The sequence below is a fragment of the Fonsecaea pedrosoi genome (genome assembly GCF_000835455.1).
Source record: "Fonsecaea pedrosoi CBS 271.37 unplaced genomic scaffold supercont1.7, whole genome shotgun sequence".
Taxonomy (NCBI): domain Eukaryota; kingdom Fungi; phylum Ascomycota; class Eurotiomycetes; order Chaetothyriales; family Herpotrichiellaceae; genus Fonsecaea; species Fonsecaea pedrosoi.
This window is the reverse complement of record NW_013550609.1, coordinates 3,250,853-3,269,489: the sequence shown is the minus strand read 5'-3', so window position 1 is coordinate 3,269,489 and position 18,637 is coordinate 3,250,853. Positions and strand designations below refer to the sequence as shown.

Genomic DNA, 18,637 nt, shown 5'->3' with positions numbered 1-18,637 from the left:
GGGGATGCATGAAAGGGAACCCTGATCTTGAGAGATATCAAGTTCTCGAAGAGTGAAGCAGAAATGGCTGGCATGTATTTATGCGTGTATCACTAACAAAATCAATTGTTTCATGCTTGGTGGCTTAGATTTCCTTCTCGCCAGTGTCACAAACCTATGGAGCTCAACCAAGGCGCGGTACGAGATTACAGAAGCAGCAGCCTGAAAGGCAATGCCCTTTTTCCTTTGCCTTGCTCTTAAGCTCAAGTCAAACAGTTTCTTTAATAGAATAAAGTTGAAGACTAAGTACACATATTTTGTGCCGTTCCATCTCTTTTTGGAGAGGAGTAGGCATCTCTTCAGTACCCAACCATTGTAACTATCATTTGGAGGTACAAAAAGGCCCTCAAGTCGAGCCCAAAGAAAGTTCCCGTCATAGCACATCTTGTTCTTGTCCTCCAACTCTTATTTGCACATGCTGAATGAATGCAATAGGGTATGCTCAAAATCCCGTACATCAGCCCAATGGCGCGCATGCCATCCAATGCTCATTGCGCTAATCCTCTAAACCAGCATAAACACAAAGTTGTCGCAGAATACCGGGGTCAATATCTTTCTGTATCATCGCTCCCAGCAAGGACTCTTTGCTCGGCATGATGCCCAACGGTACGATTGTAGAGCCGCTTTCGTCAGTTCTTCGAGCTTTTTGCACCAGGGTCTTCAATACGGCGATAGCACGATTTGCGATTGCTCCATACCCATTAACGTCGGGTTCAAAGGCATTATTTCGGCTATTCGGTGGTGGGTGTCTGGGAGCGGTCTGAGTCGACCGGTCCGCACTCAGTAAACCAACCAGCCGTAGAAGATTGCCTGCAAAACCATCGTCTGACTCTAGCCATGAGCGCGCCAATGGATGATCTGAGCCCGGAGCAAGACCCGCCAAGATCTCTGCAGCCAACATTCCTTGCAGGAGGAAGGGTTTCCGTGCTTCGATGAGTGTCCTAGTATGGCTTGAGTTTGCTGGTATTGAAGAAATGGCGAGTCCAAATGCCCTCGTCAGTAGCTCGTAGGGAGGGCTCGAATGCGCATCGGCAGCAAAGATGGCCTTGTAGTATGTCCGGTTCGGTTCGTCTCGCGCCAGAAGCTTGGCGAGGCTATCGACAGCGGAAGGCATGTATTTGTGTAGAGCGGGCGTGTATGGGACGAAAGAGACCTTGGTAGCAGAGCTTGAGGTAGGTGGTGGGGTGGGTGCGAATGCAAGAAGGAAATGCAGGACACAAAGGGCTTCTTCCTTCCCAGGAAGCTGAAGCAAGGTCGACAAGTTACTAAAGTAGATGACCGCATCTTTCATGAAATCCAGGGTGTTTCTATTGTGTCGCAGGAACATTTCCGTGGTGCCAAGATATCGAATCACTGTGCTCAGTAACTTGACAACCTCGGGTTGACCCAGTGGGATGAAGTTGGCTTCGTAGAACGAAAAATTGCGTAACAGGGTGGTGATACAAATCAGGCGATCCGCGGCTCTTTCAAGATCATAGGCGACCGTTCCAAACTCGGGGGCATCTTGCAACGACTCGTTCTCGATGCGACATGCCCGGACGAGATCTTCGTATGAGGTGAGGAACATTTCGTCCGAGACTTCGGTGGCGTGTTCGCTGAGGAAGGCGACCTGGTCCTGAGCACAGTCCAGTAGTGTGTCAACGAGATCATCGCATTCACTCAATGCCAGTGGCAACGCAGATTCCATTGAAAGGGTAACAAGCGTGTCCAGTGCTACCCGGGTTTCTGCGTGCATTCCTGACTTGATAGCCATCGTCAAAGCATGGATGTCAATTACACCCAGCTCTCGGATAGAGGGCACAAAGGGTTTGGATTCCGCAATGTGTTGGCCGATGATGAACATTTCTTCCACGTTGACTGGTCCATGGAATCTGCTGGGAGGGAGAACATCAGGCTTGAAAGGATCTTCAATCGGCTTTGATAAAGGCTTGCTCGTGTCCGGTTCGGGTTCTGGGATCTTTCCCCCACTCGTCTGAGGTCGCTTCTGGGGCGTTTGACCCTGTACCTGGCTCTGTATTGCAGCAATCTGTTGAGGATCGAACTGTCGTGATGCGCTCGATCGGTGTTGAACAGCCGAAGTAAGATCTTGTGGCCCTTGAGCGTGTGGAGGTTGCATAAATCCATTTGCGGTAGGGTGCTGCGGCGGTTGGGCGACTGGTGTGTTGGCAGACGCACTTCTCTGGTGGCTAGGGTCTTGAGGTTGATCGCGCGGAGGTGACATTTGAGTTGGGGGTTGTATCGCCGCTTGGGCTGCCATCTTTTGCTTCTGCTGCGACAGCTGCCATGCAGCTTCATACGGGGCTAGATTGGTCATCCAGTACGCCTGGAGCTCTTGAGCTGCTTGCATCTGTTGTGGCGGGGGGAAGCCAAACTGGTGCGCAACCGCAGCCCACTGGTTTAGTTTCGAAATCCTTTGTGAGCCTCCGTTTTTCACCACAGCTGCGTATAGCCGCAACAAGGGCAGTTGCCGACCGCATATCACCGGATTCAGATCAACCTGGCGGTTACGTGCGGCCATGAATTGTTGCAGACCCCTTATGAAATCTTCAGGATTGTTTGGCCTGGCAGGGTGAAATGCTGCTGACGCTCCTTGCGGTAACTGTGGGTTGGTACCCGGTTGGTTAGGATTGGCTGGCGTGCCGTTCATGCCACGGCCTTGAGCTTGTACTTGGGCCTGCATTTGACGCGCTTGGGCCTGGAGATGCATTTGATAGTTTCTCTGAGCTGCAGCCATAGTTGGGTGTTGCGCCGCCATGTTCATTTGTGGGTTCATCCCGACCTGTGACATTCCGTTGTTCATATTCTGACCGAACTGAGGTTGATTGAACCCTGGCGCAAAAACGCCATTTGGCATGAAGTTTTGAGGATTGTCATGGGGCGTGCCAACGCGACTCGCATGGTCTGAAGGAGCGGGAGAAGCGTGAGGGGGACCATGTTGAGGAGAAAACGGACTAGGAGACGTCGTCGCGACGCGTTGGTTGCCCTGGGTTGAGGCGAAATGGCTTAGCTGTTGTATGGTGGGAGATGGAGATGCATTAGATGCAGCTTGGAGATGCCCAAACGGTGTGGGAGCATTTGAAATGGCCGGTACACCGTTGGCTTGAGGATTGAACCCGGTAAAGGGGACTTGTCCTGGAGTTTGTGATCGCGAACCAGGCAAGCCACCAGGCGCCTGGCGCGGTGAAGTGACCAAGCTGTCTTCTCTTGCTCTTTTGGAAGGTATCACCGGGTTTGTCTGGTAGATGGGGTTGTGAAATGCAGGTGAGGTGGTTCGGGCAGCGCCATTGAGGAACGCGGGATTCTGAAATTGGGCGGGATTTATCGTCTGAGGAGGTTGCAGGAAAGACATGCCAGCATCCATTGGGCCTCCAAAGCCAACATGATTGTTTGGATTCGAGGAGGTATCGGTCAGCCAAGGGTTCATGGCTCGAATGAGGTTCGGTCATCCATTGGCTATAGCAACGAGAGTCATCAGCCTTGGTCCAACAGTGCGCGCGGCCATCGTGCAGGTGGACACATCCGATTCAGAATCAATGTCGCTCATCAAGGCCGGATATCTCGTGATGGGCAGGGCCGGCGATGGTTGCGCGTTGACGCAAGAACGTGGATGGTGTCGATGGGGGCAGGAGAGGTGAATGAGACGCGTCACAGGGGGATGCGAAGATCAATATCGGGCCGTCATGGGTAAAGTGATACGAGCCAAGTGAAGGGGCAACAGGCAAGCTTAGAAGACATCGGATAGGGCTACTTACCTGACTGGCAATGTTTGAGTGGAATCGTCACAGGCGTAAAGGTATGCGAACCGATCGGAAAGTCGAGATTGGGACGATTTTCCTGAGGGCTGGGGGACGGCCGAAAAGGGTTTAGCCCCGGCGGCGTGTGACAACTGAGAAACTGGGAACTGCTGAGAGAAGAAGGTTAGCCACGCTTTGGGGGGTAGGTCAGAGTGACTGGCAATGAGGATCATGGAGAGGGTCCCACTCAGGTCTATTGGGCCGTGCGACACGATCTCAGGTGCATGTTTGATGGAAGGTAACAGGCGCTAGTGATGGATCTGTGGGCGGATGGCTTTGGGGAAAGGGAAGGAAGGCGAGAGGATGGATGATGTGGTGGGCGAGCCATGTGCTGGTGTTCAATTCCGGCTGCTGCGAACCGGCCGGCAGAGGGAAGAACAAGACAAGCCCACTATGTTTTTGCGAAGTGCAAGGGGGAGTCGGCAGAGGGGCAGGCAAAAAAGGTTTCATGGGGGATCATAAGAAAAGGGACGAGAGGCTTACCTTGTGGATGTGATTAGATGGATGGGTAGCGATTTGGATTTCCTTTCCCAAGGGTTGATGATACGTGGTGGTTTCGTACACTGCAGGGAACAGAAAAGAGAACAATCACCACGAAACAAGGCGGGGTGGGAGACGATCGGCCAAAGGGATGACAAGCGATGGCCAGAGGACTGAGCTGACAACTGGGTTGAAAGGGAATGGTAATTGATGAAACACAAAACACCAAATGCCTGGAACCGGGGATAAACTGGTCAACAGGACAGGCACCGTAAAGGTTGGAATCGGGGGCAGGTCGAAAAAAAATGGGAGCCTAAAGAAAGCGCTTGGGAAGGGGGACAGGACACACAACCCAGAATGGAGAGAGGCAGACCAGAGGCAACTTAGAGGCGACAAAGTGACAAGAGTTGACAAGAGCAGCAGCTGGAGAGAGCTGAGACTTTGGTGCAGGCAGGGAGCGTGGTGGGCAAAAAGTGGGCAGTCCGGTGCCACTCGGATTTTCTTGGGGCAACGCGCAAAGGCCGGGCGAGGGGGCCTGGCCGCTAACTGGCCATCCGTGAATTCTCATTGGCCTTGGGGTGAATGCAGGGTTTTCCAGTGTGCGAAAAGAATAGCAACCAGCCATCCCAGTTTTTGCTCTTCTCTTGCCCGCTTTTGTCACGCTGCACTCGCTCACTGTGCCCCCATTTGCCGACGACTGCAGAAACATGGGAATTCAGATGCCGCCTATTGTCGTTTCAAGAAGGATACTGCGCGGGTGAGTTTTTGGTGTCCCTTGAAGACATCAGTCTGACCATCGCAGGGCGTCTTTTTTCTCCCACAACTCAGGTCTCGCTCCTGGGGGTTGCGGACTTGGACAAAACACGGGTTTCAAAACGCAGCAGAAACCAAATTGGGGCCGCACCAAGCTCGTTTTCGGCTTAGGCCATGCTCCAAGTGCCTTGGTGTGCGATCACAAACCTAATCATCCCCCATCACGCTGAGCAAAGACAGCTCCGCTTCCCATGACAGCCACATTTGGAGCGACGAAGTGCCATGTGCTCTCCACTTGGATGTGTATGTATGTGTCTCTCTGTGTTCACAAGTGTGTACTCAGTAAGCACATACAAAGCGTTTCATAACAGCTTTGTGTGTAGGGGGATTGACAAGAGAAGATGGCGGTGACAAACAAGAGGCTGGATATCGAACTCGAGTCGGCGGTCAGTCATTCATATGTCCTTTTCCCGTCAACAAGGTCATTCTTCAGCAGAAAATGCTCTTCAGACTGTGCTGGCCGGAGGATGTCTAGATTGTTCTTGTCATCCCGTGTGATGATAGATCAAAGCGGAGAGAGCGTAGAGCCTATCTGGAGGGTTGTAGAGAAAACGCCGTCGTGGATATGGCCTGGTACAACAACGAAAGGGGGACATCGTCAGGGTCAAATTTAGAAGAAGAGGAAACCTGGTTATAGGAAGAGAAGAAGAAAAGGAAAATATCCAACAGGTAGCAGAATTCCAGGGCTTACATAGTCGGATAGTGCCTCATTTCTGCTCAACCAGCTCAACCAGCTCATTGCTCATGCGCAAGCGGCCAGATATCGTCTGATTGGCAGATCCGCAAGTCTAGGTTCCTCGTTGCGGACAGGCTGAGTCCTTGTCGACACAAACCTTCGAATCGTGTCACACGCCAAACACTGTCTCAAGCGAACCTGGCGGGTTCTTTCATATTGCCAGAACCAATGCAATCCAGCTCACTCACCCCGGTCCTGGATGGTTAGGCACATATCGTGCATGGTGCTGCGTGGCCCTCTATCTATTAGCTGCATGGGTCGCTCCTCCTTTCGGCTATGGACCGATGTGCTGCCAAAACTCTCAGCACCGCATGATACACTGCTGTCGGAGTGCTACCAGGCCCAACGCATTGCGGAGATGGCTTCCAAGCTCTCAAAAGTGTGGCACAATTCGAGTTCTCCAGACTCCTCAAATACTCTTGTCTAATTCAACCATGGAGATCCCTGGTCGGCGTATCCCAAGGGCTCAGGGGAGCCGGGGGGGAAAGGAATTAGATCAACGGCGCGGGATCTTCCTTTTCGCAGCTATCCCTAAACCGACCGATCCAAAAAGCCGGGTCCGCATGCTTCCAGACAGAAACTGGCACCATCAAGTCACTTTACCCAGCTCTTTTCCATCTAGAGATAGTCAATCTCACCAGCATCTTGGACATGCAGATAGCAAAGGCTTATGCCTTCTAGTTGTAGGGAGGGTTTGCCGAGTTCAGGTAAGAGGAAAGAAAGCCTGTCACCACTGTTGAGCCGTAAAGGGGCCGACAAAATTGGTAGACAATTGCCAGCGTGCCGACCATAGCTAGGCAGCCTGAAGGCTTATAGGATTACTGGTCCATCAGATAAGAGGGCCTGCTAAGAGGCCAGCTGGTCGAAAAGTGCGGCTTGTGCAATGCTGCGTGGTCATTCGAGACGTCAAAGACCGAGGGCGGGCGAATCTGGCGACGGATATTCAGATTATCCGATCCTGAGTTCATTCTAGTCCAATATAGGACTAGTTCAATATCTCAAGCGGCGCGTCCCTGTGGCCGCCTTCAAGTTAGAACTTCAACTTGGGGGTCGTTCTACCAAGTCTGCGACCAACCGTCCTATCTTCCATTCGCTTTGGATTCTTCGTTGAGACTCTCGTAGTTCTCAAGTGACTTCAGCTGTTTCTTCTATCTCCGTCTAACAGGCCCCTGGACCTAGCAATCACCATGGGCGACGTCCTTGTTGACAATCCCGCAAACACTGTTCCGCCTCACAAGAAACCACCCATTTCAGATTCCATCCCGGATATCGATTCTTTGGAAGGAGCTGGTACAGATGGGGGTGACGAATACTCCACATTGAAGAGGTTGCAAAGACATTTAGAGTAGGGATTTATGCACTTGTCTGTGGTTACGCCACAGCTGACCATCCCAGATATATCAAGCTACAGGAAGAATATATCAAGGATGAACAGAGGTAGGCTAAATATCGTTGACAGGCCGATGTGCTTGCTAACTTTCTTCATAGATCGCTAAAGCGGGAGCTGGTGCGAGCGCAAGAGGAGATCAAGCGCATACAGAGCGTCCCCTTGGTCATTGGCCAGTTCATGGAAGCTATCGATCAGAAGTAGGAGTGTATCTCTTTCACGCATGTTCGGCCCGCTAATAGAATACAGCACCGGAATTGTCCAATCTTCTACCGGCTCCAACTATGTCGTCCGCATTCTTTCGACCCTCGACCGTGAAAAGCTTAAGCCGTCCTCCTCTGTGGCCCTCCACCGTCATTCCAATTCTCTTGTTGATATCCTACCTCCGGAAGCCGACTCTTCGATTGCGATGCTTGGAGCTGACGAGAAACCTGATGTAACGTATGCGGATGTCGGCGGTCTCGATATGCAAAAGCAGGAAATCCGCGAAGCAGTGGAACTGCCGCTGACACACTTTGATCTCTACAAACAAATTGGCATTGACCCGCCACGAGGAGTCCTGCTCTACGGCCCTCCTGGAACTGGGAAGACTATGTTGGTCAAGGCGGTTGCCAACAGCACGACTGCCAGCTTCATTCGGGTTGTCGGCTCCGAATTCGTCCAGAAATACCTGGGTGAAGGGCCTCGCATGGTTCGAGATGTCTTCCGGATGGCGCGAGAGAATTCACCTGCTATCATTTTCATTGACGAGATCGATGCCATTGCTACCAAGCGTTTTGACGCCCAGACAGGAGCAGATCGAGAGGTTCAGCGAATTCTTCTGGAACTCCTCAATCAGATGGACGGCTTCGACCAGACAAGCAATGTCAAGGTCATCATGGCTACAAATCGAGCCGACACCCTAGACCCTGCCTTACTCCGACCAGGTCGTTTAGATCGGAAAATCGAGTTTCCATCCCTGCGAGATCGCCGAGAACGACGGTTGATATTCAGTACAATTGCCAGCAAGATGTCATTGTCACCGGAGGTTGACTTGGATTCGTTAATTGTCAGGAACGATCCGTTGTCAGGAGCCATTATTGCGGCGATTATGCAAGAAGCCGGATTGAGGGCAGTTCGCAAGAATCGGTACAACATCATCCAAGCTGATTTGGAGGACGCATATTCGAGTCAGGTCAAGGGAGCACAGGAGGCAGACAAGTTTGATTTCTACAGGTAAAATGGGACACAATGGGTCAGGGCGGTCATGTTCTTGGGGCTTGGGACAACTCGATCCGGGACAAGGCTGGAGTGCATTGCTTTGGTGTGTCTCTGTTCGACAAGCGCACGCTAGATCTCGCGGCATAAATTACATGCTCAAACAAAAGGGATCTATCGTATTAGGATCGTTGCTTAGCTCGAGCAACCCACGGTGATGGCGAACATTCTATTACTAATACTCGGTACAAGTCCATGTGCATGCCCTGCTAGTACATTTTGTACACATTTTCTTGTGAGAATACGCAACAACGCACGTGATCTAATGCCGTTCAACGGCATTAGATCACGTGATGAGTGAAGTTCCCTTGTACTACAGCGAAGTATACCTGATCATAGGGCGACCATCGATTCTTTATACTGGTTCAGGGGCAGAGACCAGTTGTCGAGGTATTAGGAAGTAACATCCGGGAGAGGTGAGCACAGATAACCTTGGAAAAGCGGTATATCCTCGCTACAGTGCAAGTTAATCCCCTACAAGTAGAAGATCCATGCAATTGGGGGAGCGTGGCGTGCTTGCAGATGCGCTTCGATGCACCAAAACACACTTTATGGTGGTAGTAAGGAAGAATATTGACAAGGGTGGCGTGGTGGGGTGGAATGAGTCCATACCCAACATAGACTAACCCGATGTACGTGCTGGGGCAATTTTCATCGACGATTGCGTCAGGATTGCGAGTCAAAAAGAAAAAGTGAACCGACACCCACAAGTCGCCAAGTAACAGGACAACCACAATAGGCTGGGGGTGGTCCTCCGAGTGGTCCTCTCCTGCCCCCCCATTATTGTCTATTCTTTGCCTTTCCAACTATGAGTTATTCTCACCACCCCCGAGAGCCTAATGACCCAGAGAATCCTTCTTACAGGGGGGAATTTGGGGAGGAATGTAGTGTACTCGGTACACTACCGAGTACTCGTAGACGGTTTTGTCCCAGTCGGTGAACTCCCTCTGAAAGCTTCTTCTTATGCCGTCTGTTCTTCTACTTGTAGGTACTCGGTACAACTCAACTTGGCCTCTAGTGTCTACATCTGCGTGCTGAGGTCATTGACATCTCTTTTTCACCCTGTTTCCAAACTTTCCCATCATCCTCTCCAATTCTCCTCTCTTGTGTTCCAGTTTGAGCCTCTTGAAACAAAAACCCACCACTCAAACCCGGTCATCAATCAAAAAGCATCACAACAATACTTTTCGATACTTTTTCTCGGGGCTATTGTAACCTCCCTAGGGCTCCCTGTATTCGCTCGATTTGTCGATCACGGGACTTTGAACCTCTTCTGTTGGGTCCTTTATCGGTTGTATCACCAAGGCCGCAACAACACGTCATCACTCTCCTCTCCTCCTCTTCCTCCTCTTCTGAAACCCGCCTTCGACCCCCGATTCTGGCCGCGCCCTCGATCGCCCCTTCGTGTCGCCAATCTCACAAACCAAAATCGTTTGATATCCCAGATTTCGACTGGGTGTCAATCCGTGGAGAAGGGACTCGCTTGTAAAAGAAAAGCATAGGGAGGTGTACGACTCGTCCGGTAAGTCGATGGGTGACAATTTCCCAGTCTTTGTGCAGGCCCGGAGGCAATTCCCGCCCGGCTGCGATCGAGTATTGGGGACTGGGCGGGTCGATATGAGTGGCGAGCAAAAGCGAAGCTCTGAATTCTGATGGGCTCCCTGGCTGGCGATCGCCATCCACTGCCGACTTCCTTGCTGACACGTCTCTGATTCGCAGGCTCCCTGGTTAAACCCACCCTTGCGCAGGCCGCTCGGACAAAGCCAACCCTGCTCCCTCAGGCTCGCCCCCCCAAGCCTGCACTCCCTCGTCTGCCCTACCTCTAAAATATATGAGGCGCCAACGCCTTCCCAGCTCTATCGACGTCACTTCTGCAACGGCTGACGTTGTTTCCTCATCTACGTATTGCTTCATCCCATCCCGACAATATGGCGAGTGCCGCAGTCGCAACTCAACCGTCACAACAACACCTTGGGGCTGGCCCAACTTCTCGTACGTCGTCGCCTATGGACAATAAGAAAGCCACAGCGAAACAAGAAGGTTAGTCCATCTCGCCGCCCCCTATTTGTAAAAATTTCTTTCATCCTCGCCCGCCCACACCCTCATCGTCGCGACATCATCATCATCAACCGCATGATGACGATTGTTTCATGCATCAATACAGCACCGCCAGCCGCATTCTAGGGATCAATGCTGACCACTGTGACGCATGAATAGCATCCAAGGCATCCCCGTCGCAGGCTAAATCCTCGCTCCCAGGTACGCGTCGGCACGCGCCCATTGATTTGCGAAAAAATGTCAAAGAAAAAGAAGAAACTCATTGCTAATGCGCCAATGTAGAACCACAATCCACCTCGCTGGCCGAAGAACCCAAGCCCGTCGTTCAAGCATCAGAACCCCTTGCGCCGCCACCGCGACCCGCGCCCACCACTCAAGCAGAGACGCCCGACTACTTCTCGGCCCTTCACAACAACGGGAGCAGCATCGTTCAAGAATTCAATCCTTTCGAACAATCATTTGGAGCCCCCTCGACAGAGACGCCCGGCAAAAATCTGCTGCCTCCAGTCGCGGCTCTCACCTCTCCTGCCATCCCTGGCACCAGTTCAACCGGAGGATACAACTGGCAAAGCTCTCTTCGGTCGGGGCCGCTGAGCCCTGCAATGTTGGCTGGACCACAGCAAGGTGACTACTTTGACAGTATCGGTCGTGGCTTCCCCACGCCAAACGAGTCATCCCTTCGGACTGGCCTGACTCCGGGCGGTGGCGGGTCTATGTTCCCGGTCCCCAGCCCAAACTCACAAGCGCTCTTTAACTCTTTGCAAAGTGGCGGGGCCACTCCTGGTACCCTTGACTTTCATCGCACAGCCATCAACGCTGCTGCACGAAACAAGAACAACCAGTTTGCCAACACTTCCAACCCACAAGATACGTCCACCAGCACTATGGACTCTGTGCACGACGCCACCGATGCTGCCAATGGCCTGTTTATGCTCGCGAAAGGAGGCCAAGCTAATAATCAATTCGCGGTACCAAACCCGACATCCGTTCCAACTGCCCCAGACCAGAAACGGAACAGCAGTGACACGGGTGAGAGCGTTGAGAGCCCCCAGGAATCTAAGCCTACCACCCGTAGTGGCCGTGGTAAGAAGGCCGTGAAAGCAGAAGCGGCCGGCAATCGAAGGAAATCTGAAGCAAGTGCTAAGGGAAGCAATAAACGTGCCAAGGGTAATTCCGGGGCTGCCAACGTCGATCCTGCCCTTGACCCTCACGAGGAGGAAGACGACGAAGATGATGACAACAGTGATGATGGTGAAGAACACGGGAAAGCCACGACAACGACCGGTAACGGTAACAGCAAAAAGATGACCGATGAAGAGAAGCGGAGGAATTTCCTTGAGCGCAATCGGTAAGTTCCATCAAAGCCCTCGCTTTTTGTCTCACGCACTAAACCTGTGATAGTGTTGCCGCCCTCAAATGTCGCCAGAGAAAGAAACAGTGGCTGGCTAATCTCCAAGCCAAGGTGGAAATGTACTCTGCCGAAAATGACAGCCTCAACACCCAAGTTGCTCAGCTCCATGATGAAATTCGGAATCTCCGTACCCTTCTGATGGGCCATAAAGATTGTCCCGTCGGGCACGCCCAGGGTATTGGGCAATTTTTGAGTGGTATGCAAGACCCTAGCGCATTCGGCAACCAACATGTCAACCCCTACGGAATGGGCTTGCCAAATGGCGCACCTCTACAACCTGGCATGCAGCGAACGTGACCATGGCACACATAGCAGTGCTTTGCCAGGCGCGGAGGAACAAGTTACATTATTTTGCAAGACTAATATTACTCGTCATGAACATTCGACCATATTTTATGCTTGCAGGGGCTTAACAGTGTGAGTACAGAGGCGTCGTTCACTTTCTGGGCGTAGGGAAGGTCTGGCCATCATGCAACAGGCTAGGGTTTCGATGATTTTGTCGCATCTTTCTCACGATGCGCTGTTGACTTTTTTTTACTTTGTACATAAAATCTCCGGAGAATTGGGGCGGGAAGGGTTTTCTGTACAGCACCAGGCAAAAGAATAGCAACCGCGGTCTGTGAAAAATCTTGGTGCGGCCCCATGGAGAGCAGTGTCTTTTTACCCTTTTGGCTCTTTGCTGATGCGTTATGCGAGAACATACACACACGCGCGCACATGTGGTTATGGGGGAGGGGGCAGATGGATATGATGAAACGTCCATGGCACAACGAAATGGGGAGAGGGAAGGAGAAGAGGCAAGGGTTCAAGCGTTGTCAAGCGGTTCCTCTGCAGGTGTCCTTTTCTCTCCTTACTAGAGAGGGAAGGAGGAACAACACACGCAAAGGAACAAAGAGCTTACTTACCGGGCTACCTCGATCCTGGTGCAGAACGCGTACCTAGATACAGACAACATTGTAGGCTAGTTTGTTGAAAGGGAAAATGTTGAATTGATCAAGCGTCATTTTGATTGTTCATATTCTTTAATGAATCCCTAGGAATTGGGAGTTGTTGGTCTTGTCTTGCGCAAGGCTCTAGATGTGACACCGCCTAGGGACTGGAGCCTGTCTCTATCGAACAGAACAGCGAACCACATGCAACTTTTACTCGTCATCTCATCATCTCATAGTTTGGGAGTGATGAACAGTCAGAGTGCACAAGCATACAATTATCATCCGCAAGCACTGGTGTGAGGGCGGGTTTCCACGTCATATCCCGGCGCGAGGCTTTAGAACAAGGGGCCCGACAAAGGGGAAAAGAGGGGAGGACGAACTACAGTAAGAAGGAAGGGTAGGGAGAGCAATAACAAGAACATGCATATCTCCATTTTCCCCCTCCCTGCATTTTGCCTTTGCCTTCGCCTTGCATCCCTAGGTATGCATATATATACATATATGGGTCAATCTGGTTGTTGCCACACACAGAGAACATGGAGCTGTGCAACACTGCTGAGAGACAGCGGTGGGAAAGAAGGGCACAGTGTTGTAGCTAAACAAAACCACCCCGCGCCATCAATGATGGACTGGCATTCCACAAGGTCAAAAGGACATTTCCAAGCCCTTGCCTACTTGTATTCTCACCCTGGCGTCATCGCGATTCCAGATCCATCGTCCGAAAGACTAGACACAAACATGTCACTAAGGGTTGTGGGAATAGATTTCATTTTTATACCTCGCGACAGGGGGGGGGCGAGGCTCCGCATACCAAGGCTTTGCTCTGTTCAAGATTGTGTTTATAATCGGCGATTCATACCCTGAGTACCTACGCTACCTAGCTCTGGGCATTTTAATCAGTAGTAGGTACAAAGTTACAGGTTCTTTCCTGTAAATAGCGGTGTTAATCCGGCGTTCTAGAAGAGAAATATGCTTATTTGAAGATTATGCTAGCGCAAATGACTTTATGCAGGAGTAACGTTTTCCCTGCTCGTCACACTATAGTGCCTTTTGCAGGTCCGAGGATTCCGTTCACATGAAAACAACCTTTCGGTACCAATGGCTTTCCTTCATCATAGATTTCTTGTATTTTGGTCATCTCGCAAGCCTCGCCACGCCAAGCTGTCGCCTCGCAAGGGCTTCGTCCGCAAGGCTGTCAAATACAGTAGGTTTGTAAGGATGACTGCTTCTATAGTTGGGCCGTTTGCGACAATCTAATTGATAGACATTTCCTCCCGTCCCGCGAGGGTGACCTCCTCGACCAACCTCTGGGCCGTCTCCCTCGCGGTGGAAATATTTATGACAGCGCGGAAAAACGCGCCCTTCTCGACCTCGTGACCCAATGCCGGCGCGTAGTCGACCATGAAGCCTCGAGAAACCAGAGAGCGAGTGATTCGGCTTGTTATCGCCGAGTTGCGCTTGCCGACACTTTCGGCCTCGTGGCGTTTGCTGCCGTTGACGACACGGCTGTCGTTGCTCAGGTCGTGGACCAGTTTGCCCCCTGGGGCGAAGTAGAAACACACCTGTAGACAAGGCGGAGGGTTCGTGCTAACGAGCAGTAAATCGGGGCTCTGCTCGACAAGGTCGGCCAGGTAACAAGCAACCGCGTAGGCATCCTCGATCTTGGACGAGTACCCCAGTGTCCCATAGTATTGCCAGGAGAGGAAGAGCTTCAGACTGTCTCCCCGACGTCCGCACTGGAGGGTGAGGTCGGCGAGGTCGTTGGGCGGGGTCCAATCGTCGTCAAGCGACTGTGTTTGCTCGTGGCCGTTCAGTCCCGACTGCTCCGACCCGCTGTGGTCCTCGTCGTGGAACAAGTACCCCGCCCGCAGAGTATTCGCCGCGTGAGCATTCTTGAGATCCTTAAGCAGGAGAAAGCTGCACGTCACTGGGACGCCCAGCATTTTGTGCGGGTTGATGGCGATGCTGTCTGCGAGATCACACCCCTTCAACCGCGTCCGACGCAGGCTCTCAGAGAAGATGAAGCTTCCGCCCCAGGCGCCGTCGATGTGCATCCACAGCCCGTGTTTCCTGGCAATCCCCGCGATAGCGCTAAAGGGATCAAATGATCCCAGGACCGTTGTTCCCGCAGTGGCGTTGACGTAGAATGGAGTTTTCCCTTTCCCCTTCTCCCGCACGATCAGGGACTCAAAAGCCCCCGGATCCATCTCTCCAGACACCGGATCGACAGGCACGGAAATGACGCTTTCGGAACCAAAGCCACATTGTTGGGCGGCCTTTTCGATGCTATAATGCCCGTGCTCGGAAGTGAACATCACCAACTCTCTCCCTCCGGCGTGGTTCCCGAACAGCTTCGTTTCCGGATACAGCGTGTTCCGCGCAATAACGATACTGGTCATGTTGCTCGCGCTTCCGCCCTGAACATTGATCCCTCCAGCCCTCGGGCCCGTGAAGCCGAACATTGCCGCGAGAGCTCTCGTGGTATAAGTCTCCACGAGTGAAAGGACGGGAGAAACCTGGTACACATGCAAATTTGTGTTGAGGACGCTGAGAATCAATTCTGCCGCTATCCCAGGAGGCAAGGGGGCGGAGTAGAGTTTGTCAAGAAACCCGGGAGCAGAGGTATTGACGCTGTATTTCAATATCGAAGACAGAGAACTAACCAGTCCATGTTGGCCCGTACCCCGAGAAGGCAGGCACAGGGTACCGTCGGAGGTCAAGATGGAGAGCAAATCTGAAGGAGAATGTGACTCAACAAGAGGGGATATAGGTACAGCTCGGTGCAGTTGGTGGGCTTTGCGCTCAGAGTCGGCTTGTCGAACAAAGGGGATGAGCTGGTCCAGGACAGACGCGAGGAGGGTTTGCAATTCATCAGCTCGAGACGCAAAAGTGTCATTGGCGCTGTCATGGTTTATGCCATTGGACTTTTGTGAAATAGGGTCACTGGGCCGTGCATTGTTTGAGGTCAGGCCGTTGACGCTGCTTTTTAACGAATGGTCAGACATGCTCACCAACCTTGTATCAACATAAACATTCCAGGGGTGAGCTTGGGTGCACAGATAGTCAAAGCCCAAAAAATCATACAGGGGATATGAACAGCCAACGAAGAAAGGAAATCTATGTTGTCTAATCCCAATAACCGGTTTGCCGAGATAAAGTCTGCAGAAAAAAACTGCAATTGAGCCGCCAGGGGAAAAATTCTGCTGAGCCTCGCTTGTGGTATTTGGTGGTGCGGTTTTCCGAATGACGCAATTCTGGTGGAGACGAGGCTGAGGGCCAAGGGATCCTGCAGAAAATAGATGCCGGCTTTTCGCGAACGTCGTTGACCTCTGTCCATCTTCTCATCCCCTCTCTATTCCCTCAGGCTCTTAAGGCGTTGGTGGTTCGAACCACGGGGGTAGCGTTCGCGGAGCTCGCAGGAGTACGGCTATTCTTGGCGTTGTGTGACTTGAACTTTTGAGAATGCCGTTCTCGCGCGAGCTCGATCGCCGTTTTCTTCTTCTCTGGCACCGATGCTTCCTTCGACGGCGCAGCCAATGTGCTGTGGCTCTGGTGGTGGCCCTTGGCAAGACTGCGCCACTCGGCAGGCCGTCGATGGTACAAGTCCATCGCCCAGTTCTTCCAAACGTTTCGGCCAAAGGGTGACTCTCGAAGTTGACTTTCATTGCTGGCGAGTTCTCCGGCGAGTCGCTCTTTCATGAAATGAAGCCCGTCAGTGGCTGACCAGAGGGTATCAGCCACGTAAGAGCCAACAAGGTCTTGCGCTAGTTCGCCGATGTGTCCGTAGAAACGAGGGACAAATTCTCGTCTAAATTGCATGTTGGATTCTGTCGGAGACAAGGCAGATTGTACAACGCGCGAGGAAGCTGGATCCCGCGACATCGCCATCAGCACTTTGACGTCCAGTGCCAACATGCTGTTCTGCACAAGGGTGCAGGTTTTCGGAGTTTTGAGCATTGTCTGGGCCAAGAGAGAGCCATGGACATCAGTCTTTGTGGTTGACGTCTCTGCGCCCTTCTTCCCGTCGCGGTCTTGGGGCTGTTCTCCAGCTTCGACCGCATGGAGGCCGAGAAGATTGGGTAGGAACTCGTTTCCGTCAGCGGTGTATTCAGACCTAATCACATCCAATACGTCCTGTAGGTCCACGCCTCGCAAAGCACATCGTTCAATCAAGACTCTGATTAGGCCGGTCCTCCGCCTAGAAATGAGGATTGGCAGCTCTGCTAAAATCAAGCTTTTAGCTTCATCGATGTCGTCTTTCCCCAGCCGTTCAAGAATCCTCATGGCAACATAACTTGCTGTGTCATTTTTCGAAATGCTGCCGAGACGGGGCTTCAGAACATTCTTGTAAAGCTTTTTGAATGTTTTGCCAGGGAGTTGCTTGACCAGAATCTCGACCAAATGTGAGCCGGTCGGATCATAAATGAGTCCAGATATGAATTTGGCGCTCTCAGACTCCTCCTCTAGCTCTTCGTCTGGCAACAATCTTCGAAAGACCGAGTTCTCCTCTGCTGTCTTGTTCTTGCCGGACGTCGAGAGTTCCACACGTAGGAGCAACTGTAAGACAGGATTGCCAGTCGGCTGTGTAGCTAATGCTCTCAGATAGGTCGTGTCCAGCGCTGAAATTGCACTCTTGATTAACTTGTCAAGGGCGTTGCGGAAACTTTTCGGTACGACCCGTTTGCTCCCAGATGCTCCGGGTTCTTTCTCGACTGGTGCGGCCAGATTTTCCTTCCTTTTACTCGCAACCATCGCCTTAAGCGAATCGTCCTCTAAGGATAGGCCCGAGAGGATGAGGAATAACACTCGAATGGTGTGAGAAGCGAACCTGTCAGTGAGTAGAAACCCCATGTTTGGTTCGAGCTCCTCTGTAGCACCGAGAAACAGGCCTTCCATGGACATCAAGCCAGTCTCGTCGGCTTTATCGACCTGAGGCTCCCTTCCAACATGCTTCGCCGCCTCTAGAAAAAGCGTCTCACAACAATGACTTCCAAATCGATGACGGACAAGATAGGTCAGGTTTCCAAGAAATTTGCTAAAAAGATGTCGCAACTGTTCAGGAGTTGACAACTTGATGATCTTCTCCAGATACCTTGAACAAGATTGACTAGACGCCACCTTCATTTCTTTGCCTTCAGTCTCTCCGTGCACGGCCTCGAGAAAAGTGACCCGATCTTCTGGGGATTCGAAATCGTTTGCGACGATTTTCGTGTTTACGTTGGCGTAATACTCTTGTTCTTCGGGGGTCAGGAGTCCGTGAAACTCGGTTTCTTCTGGCGGCTCCTGTATTCCTTGCGGCCTCTCGATACTGAAACCGATGTAGTCATCCCCAGCATCGCCCTCCACCACAGCTTCACCTGGGATTTCTTCGTCACGGGTATCTTCGATTTTGAGGCGCTTTGCAGATCTCTTTCCCTCTTTCTCCTGCTGTCGCCTTCCCCGCTTTTTGACCTCGCGAGGCATTTTGAAAAGGCCCAACCGGTGTTGAGCAACGCTGGTTCTTGGGAGGGATTATTGAGCCGCAAAGGACAGATATAGAGGTGAAAACGCGAGGACAGGTTGAGAAGTCTGGAAGTACAAGGGAAAAATTAAGCCGCCAAGGCCGCTCCGCAAATCCACCAATCAAACCATATTTGGAGCACTTGCCCGCAGCCTTCAACGGCTCTTCAGCCTTGTCGTTGCGAGGCCAACGAGGCTTTCATGGTGCACAGCTACCTACTTCTGATTTGT

General features: G+C 51.9%; 5 protein-coding genes across 5 annotated transcripts; 2 read left to right on the top strand and 3 right to left on the bottom strand.

Annotated features, from left to right (window-relative positions):
• Positions 1-535: 535 nt before the first annotated feature.
• Positions 536-3,463, bottom strand: Z517_11229 (uncharacterized protein; the record flags this gene model as incomplete). Its single annotated transcript, XM_013424837.1, has 1 exon — positions 536-3,463. One exon carries the CDS (start codon positions 3,461-3,463, stop codon positions 536-538), a length of 2,928 nt encoding a protein of 975 aa, XP_013280291.1.
• A 3,586-nt stretch (positions 3,464-7,049) lies between these two features.
• Positions 7,050-8,468, top strand: Z517_11228 (uncharacterized protein; the record flags this gene model as incomplete). The annotated part of the gene is made up of 4 exons (XM_013424836.1): positions 7,050-7,207; positions 7,258-7,299; positions 7,351-7,449; positions 7,499-8,468. 4 exons carry the CDS (start codon positions 7,050-7,052, stop codon positions 8,466-8,468), a joined length of 1,269 nt encoding a protein of 422 aa, XP_013280290.1.
• A 1,966-nt stretch (positions 8,469-10,434) lies between these two features.
• Positions 10,435-12,272, top strand: Z517_11227 (uncharacterized protein; the record flags this gene model as incomplete). The annotated part of the gene is made up of 4 exons (XM_013424835.1): positions 10,435-10,546; positions 10,724-10,765; positions 10,847-11,912; positions 11,966-12,272. 4 exons carry the CDS (start codon positions 10,435-10,437, stop codon positions 12,270-12,272), a joined length of 1,527 nt encoding a protein of 508 aa, XP_013280289.1.
• A 1,888-nt stretch (positions 12,273-14,160) lies between these two features.
• Positions 14,161-15,912, bottom strand: Z517_11226 (uncharacterized protein; the record flags this gene model as incomplete). The annotated part of the gene is made up of 1 exon (XM_013424834.1): positions 14,161-15,912. The coding sequence occupies one exon, from the start codon at positions 15,910-15,912 to the stop codon at positions 14,161-14,163; it is 1,752 nt and encodes a 583-aa protein (XP_013280288.1).
• A 355-nt stretch (positions 15,913-16,267) lies between these two features.
• Z517_11225 (uncharacterized protein) lies at positions 16,268-18,370 on the bottom strand (the record flags this gene model as incomplete). Its single annotated transcript, XM_013424833.1, has 1 exon — positions 16,268-18,370. The coding sequence occupies one exon, from the start codon at positions 18,368-18,370 to the stop codon at positions 16,268-16,270; it is 2,103 nt and encodes a 700-aa protein (XP_013280287.1).
• Between the last annotated feature and the right edge of the window lie 267 nt (positions 18,371-18,637).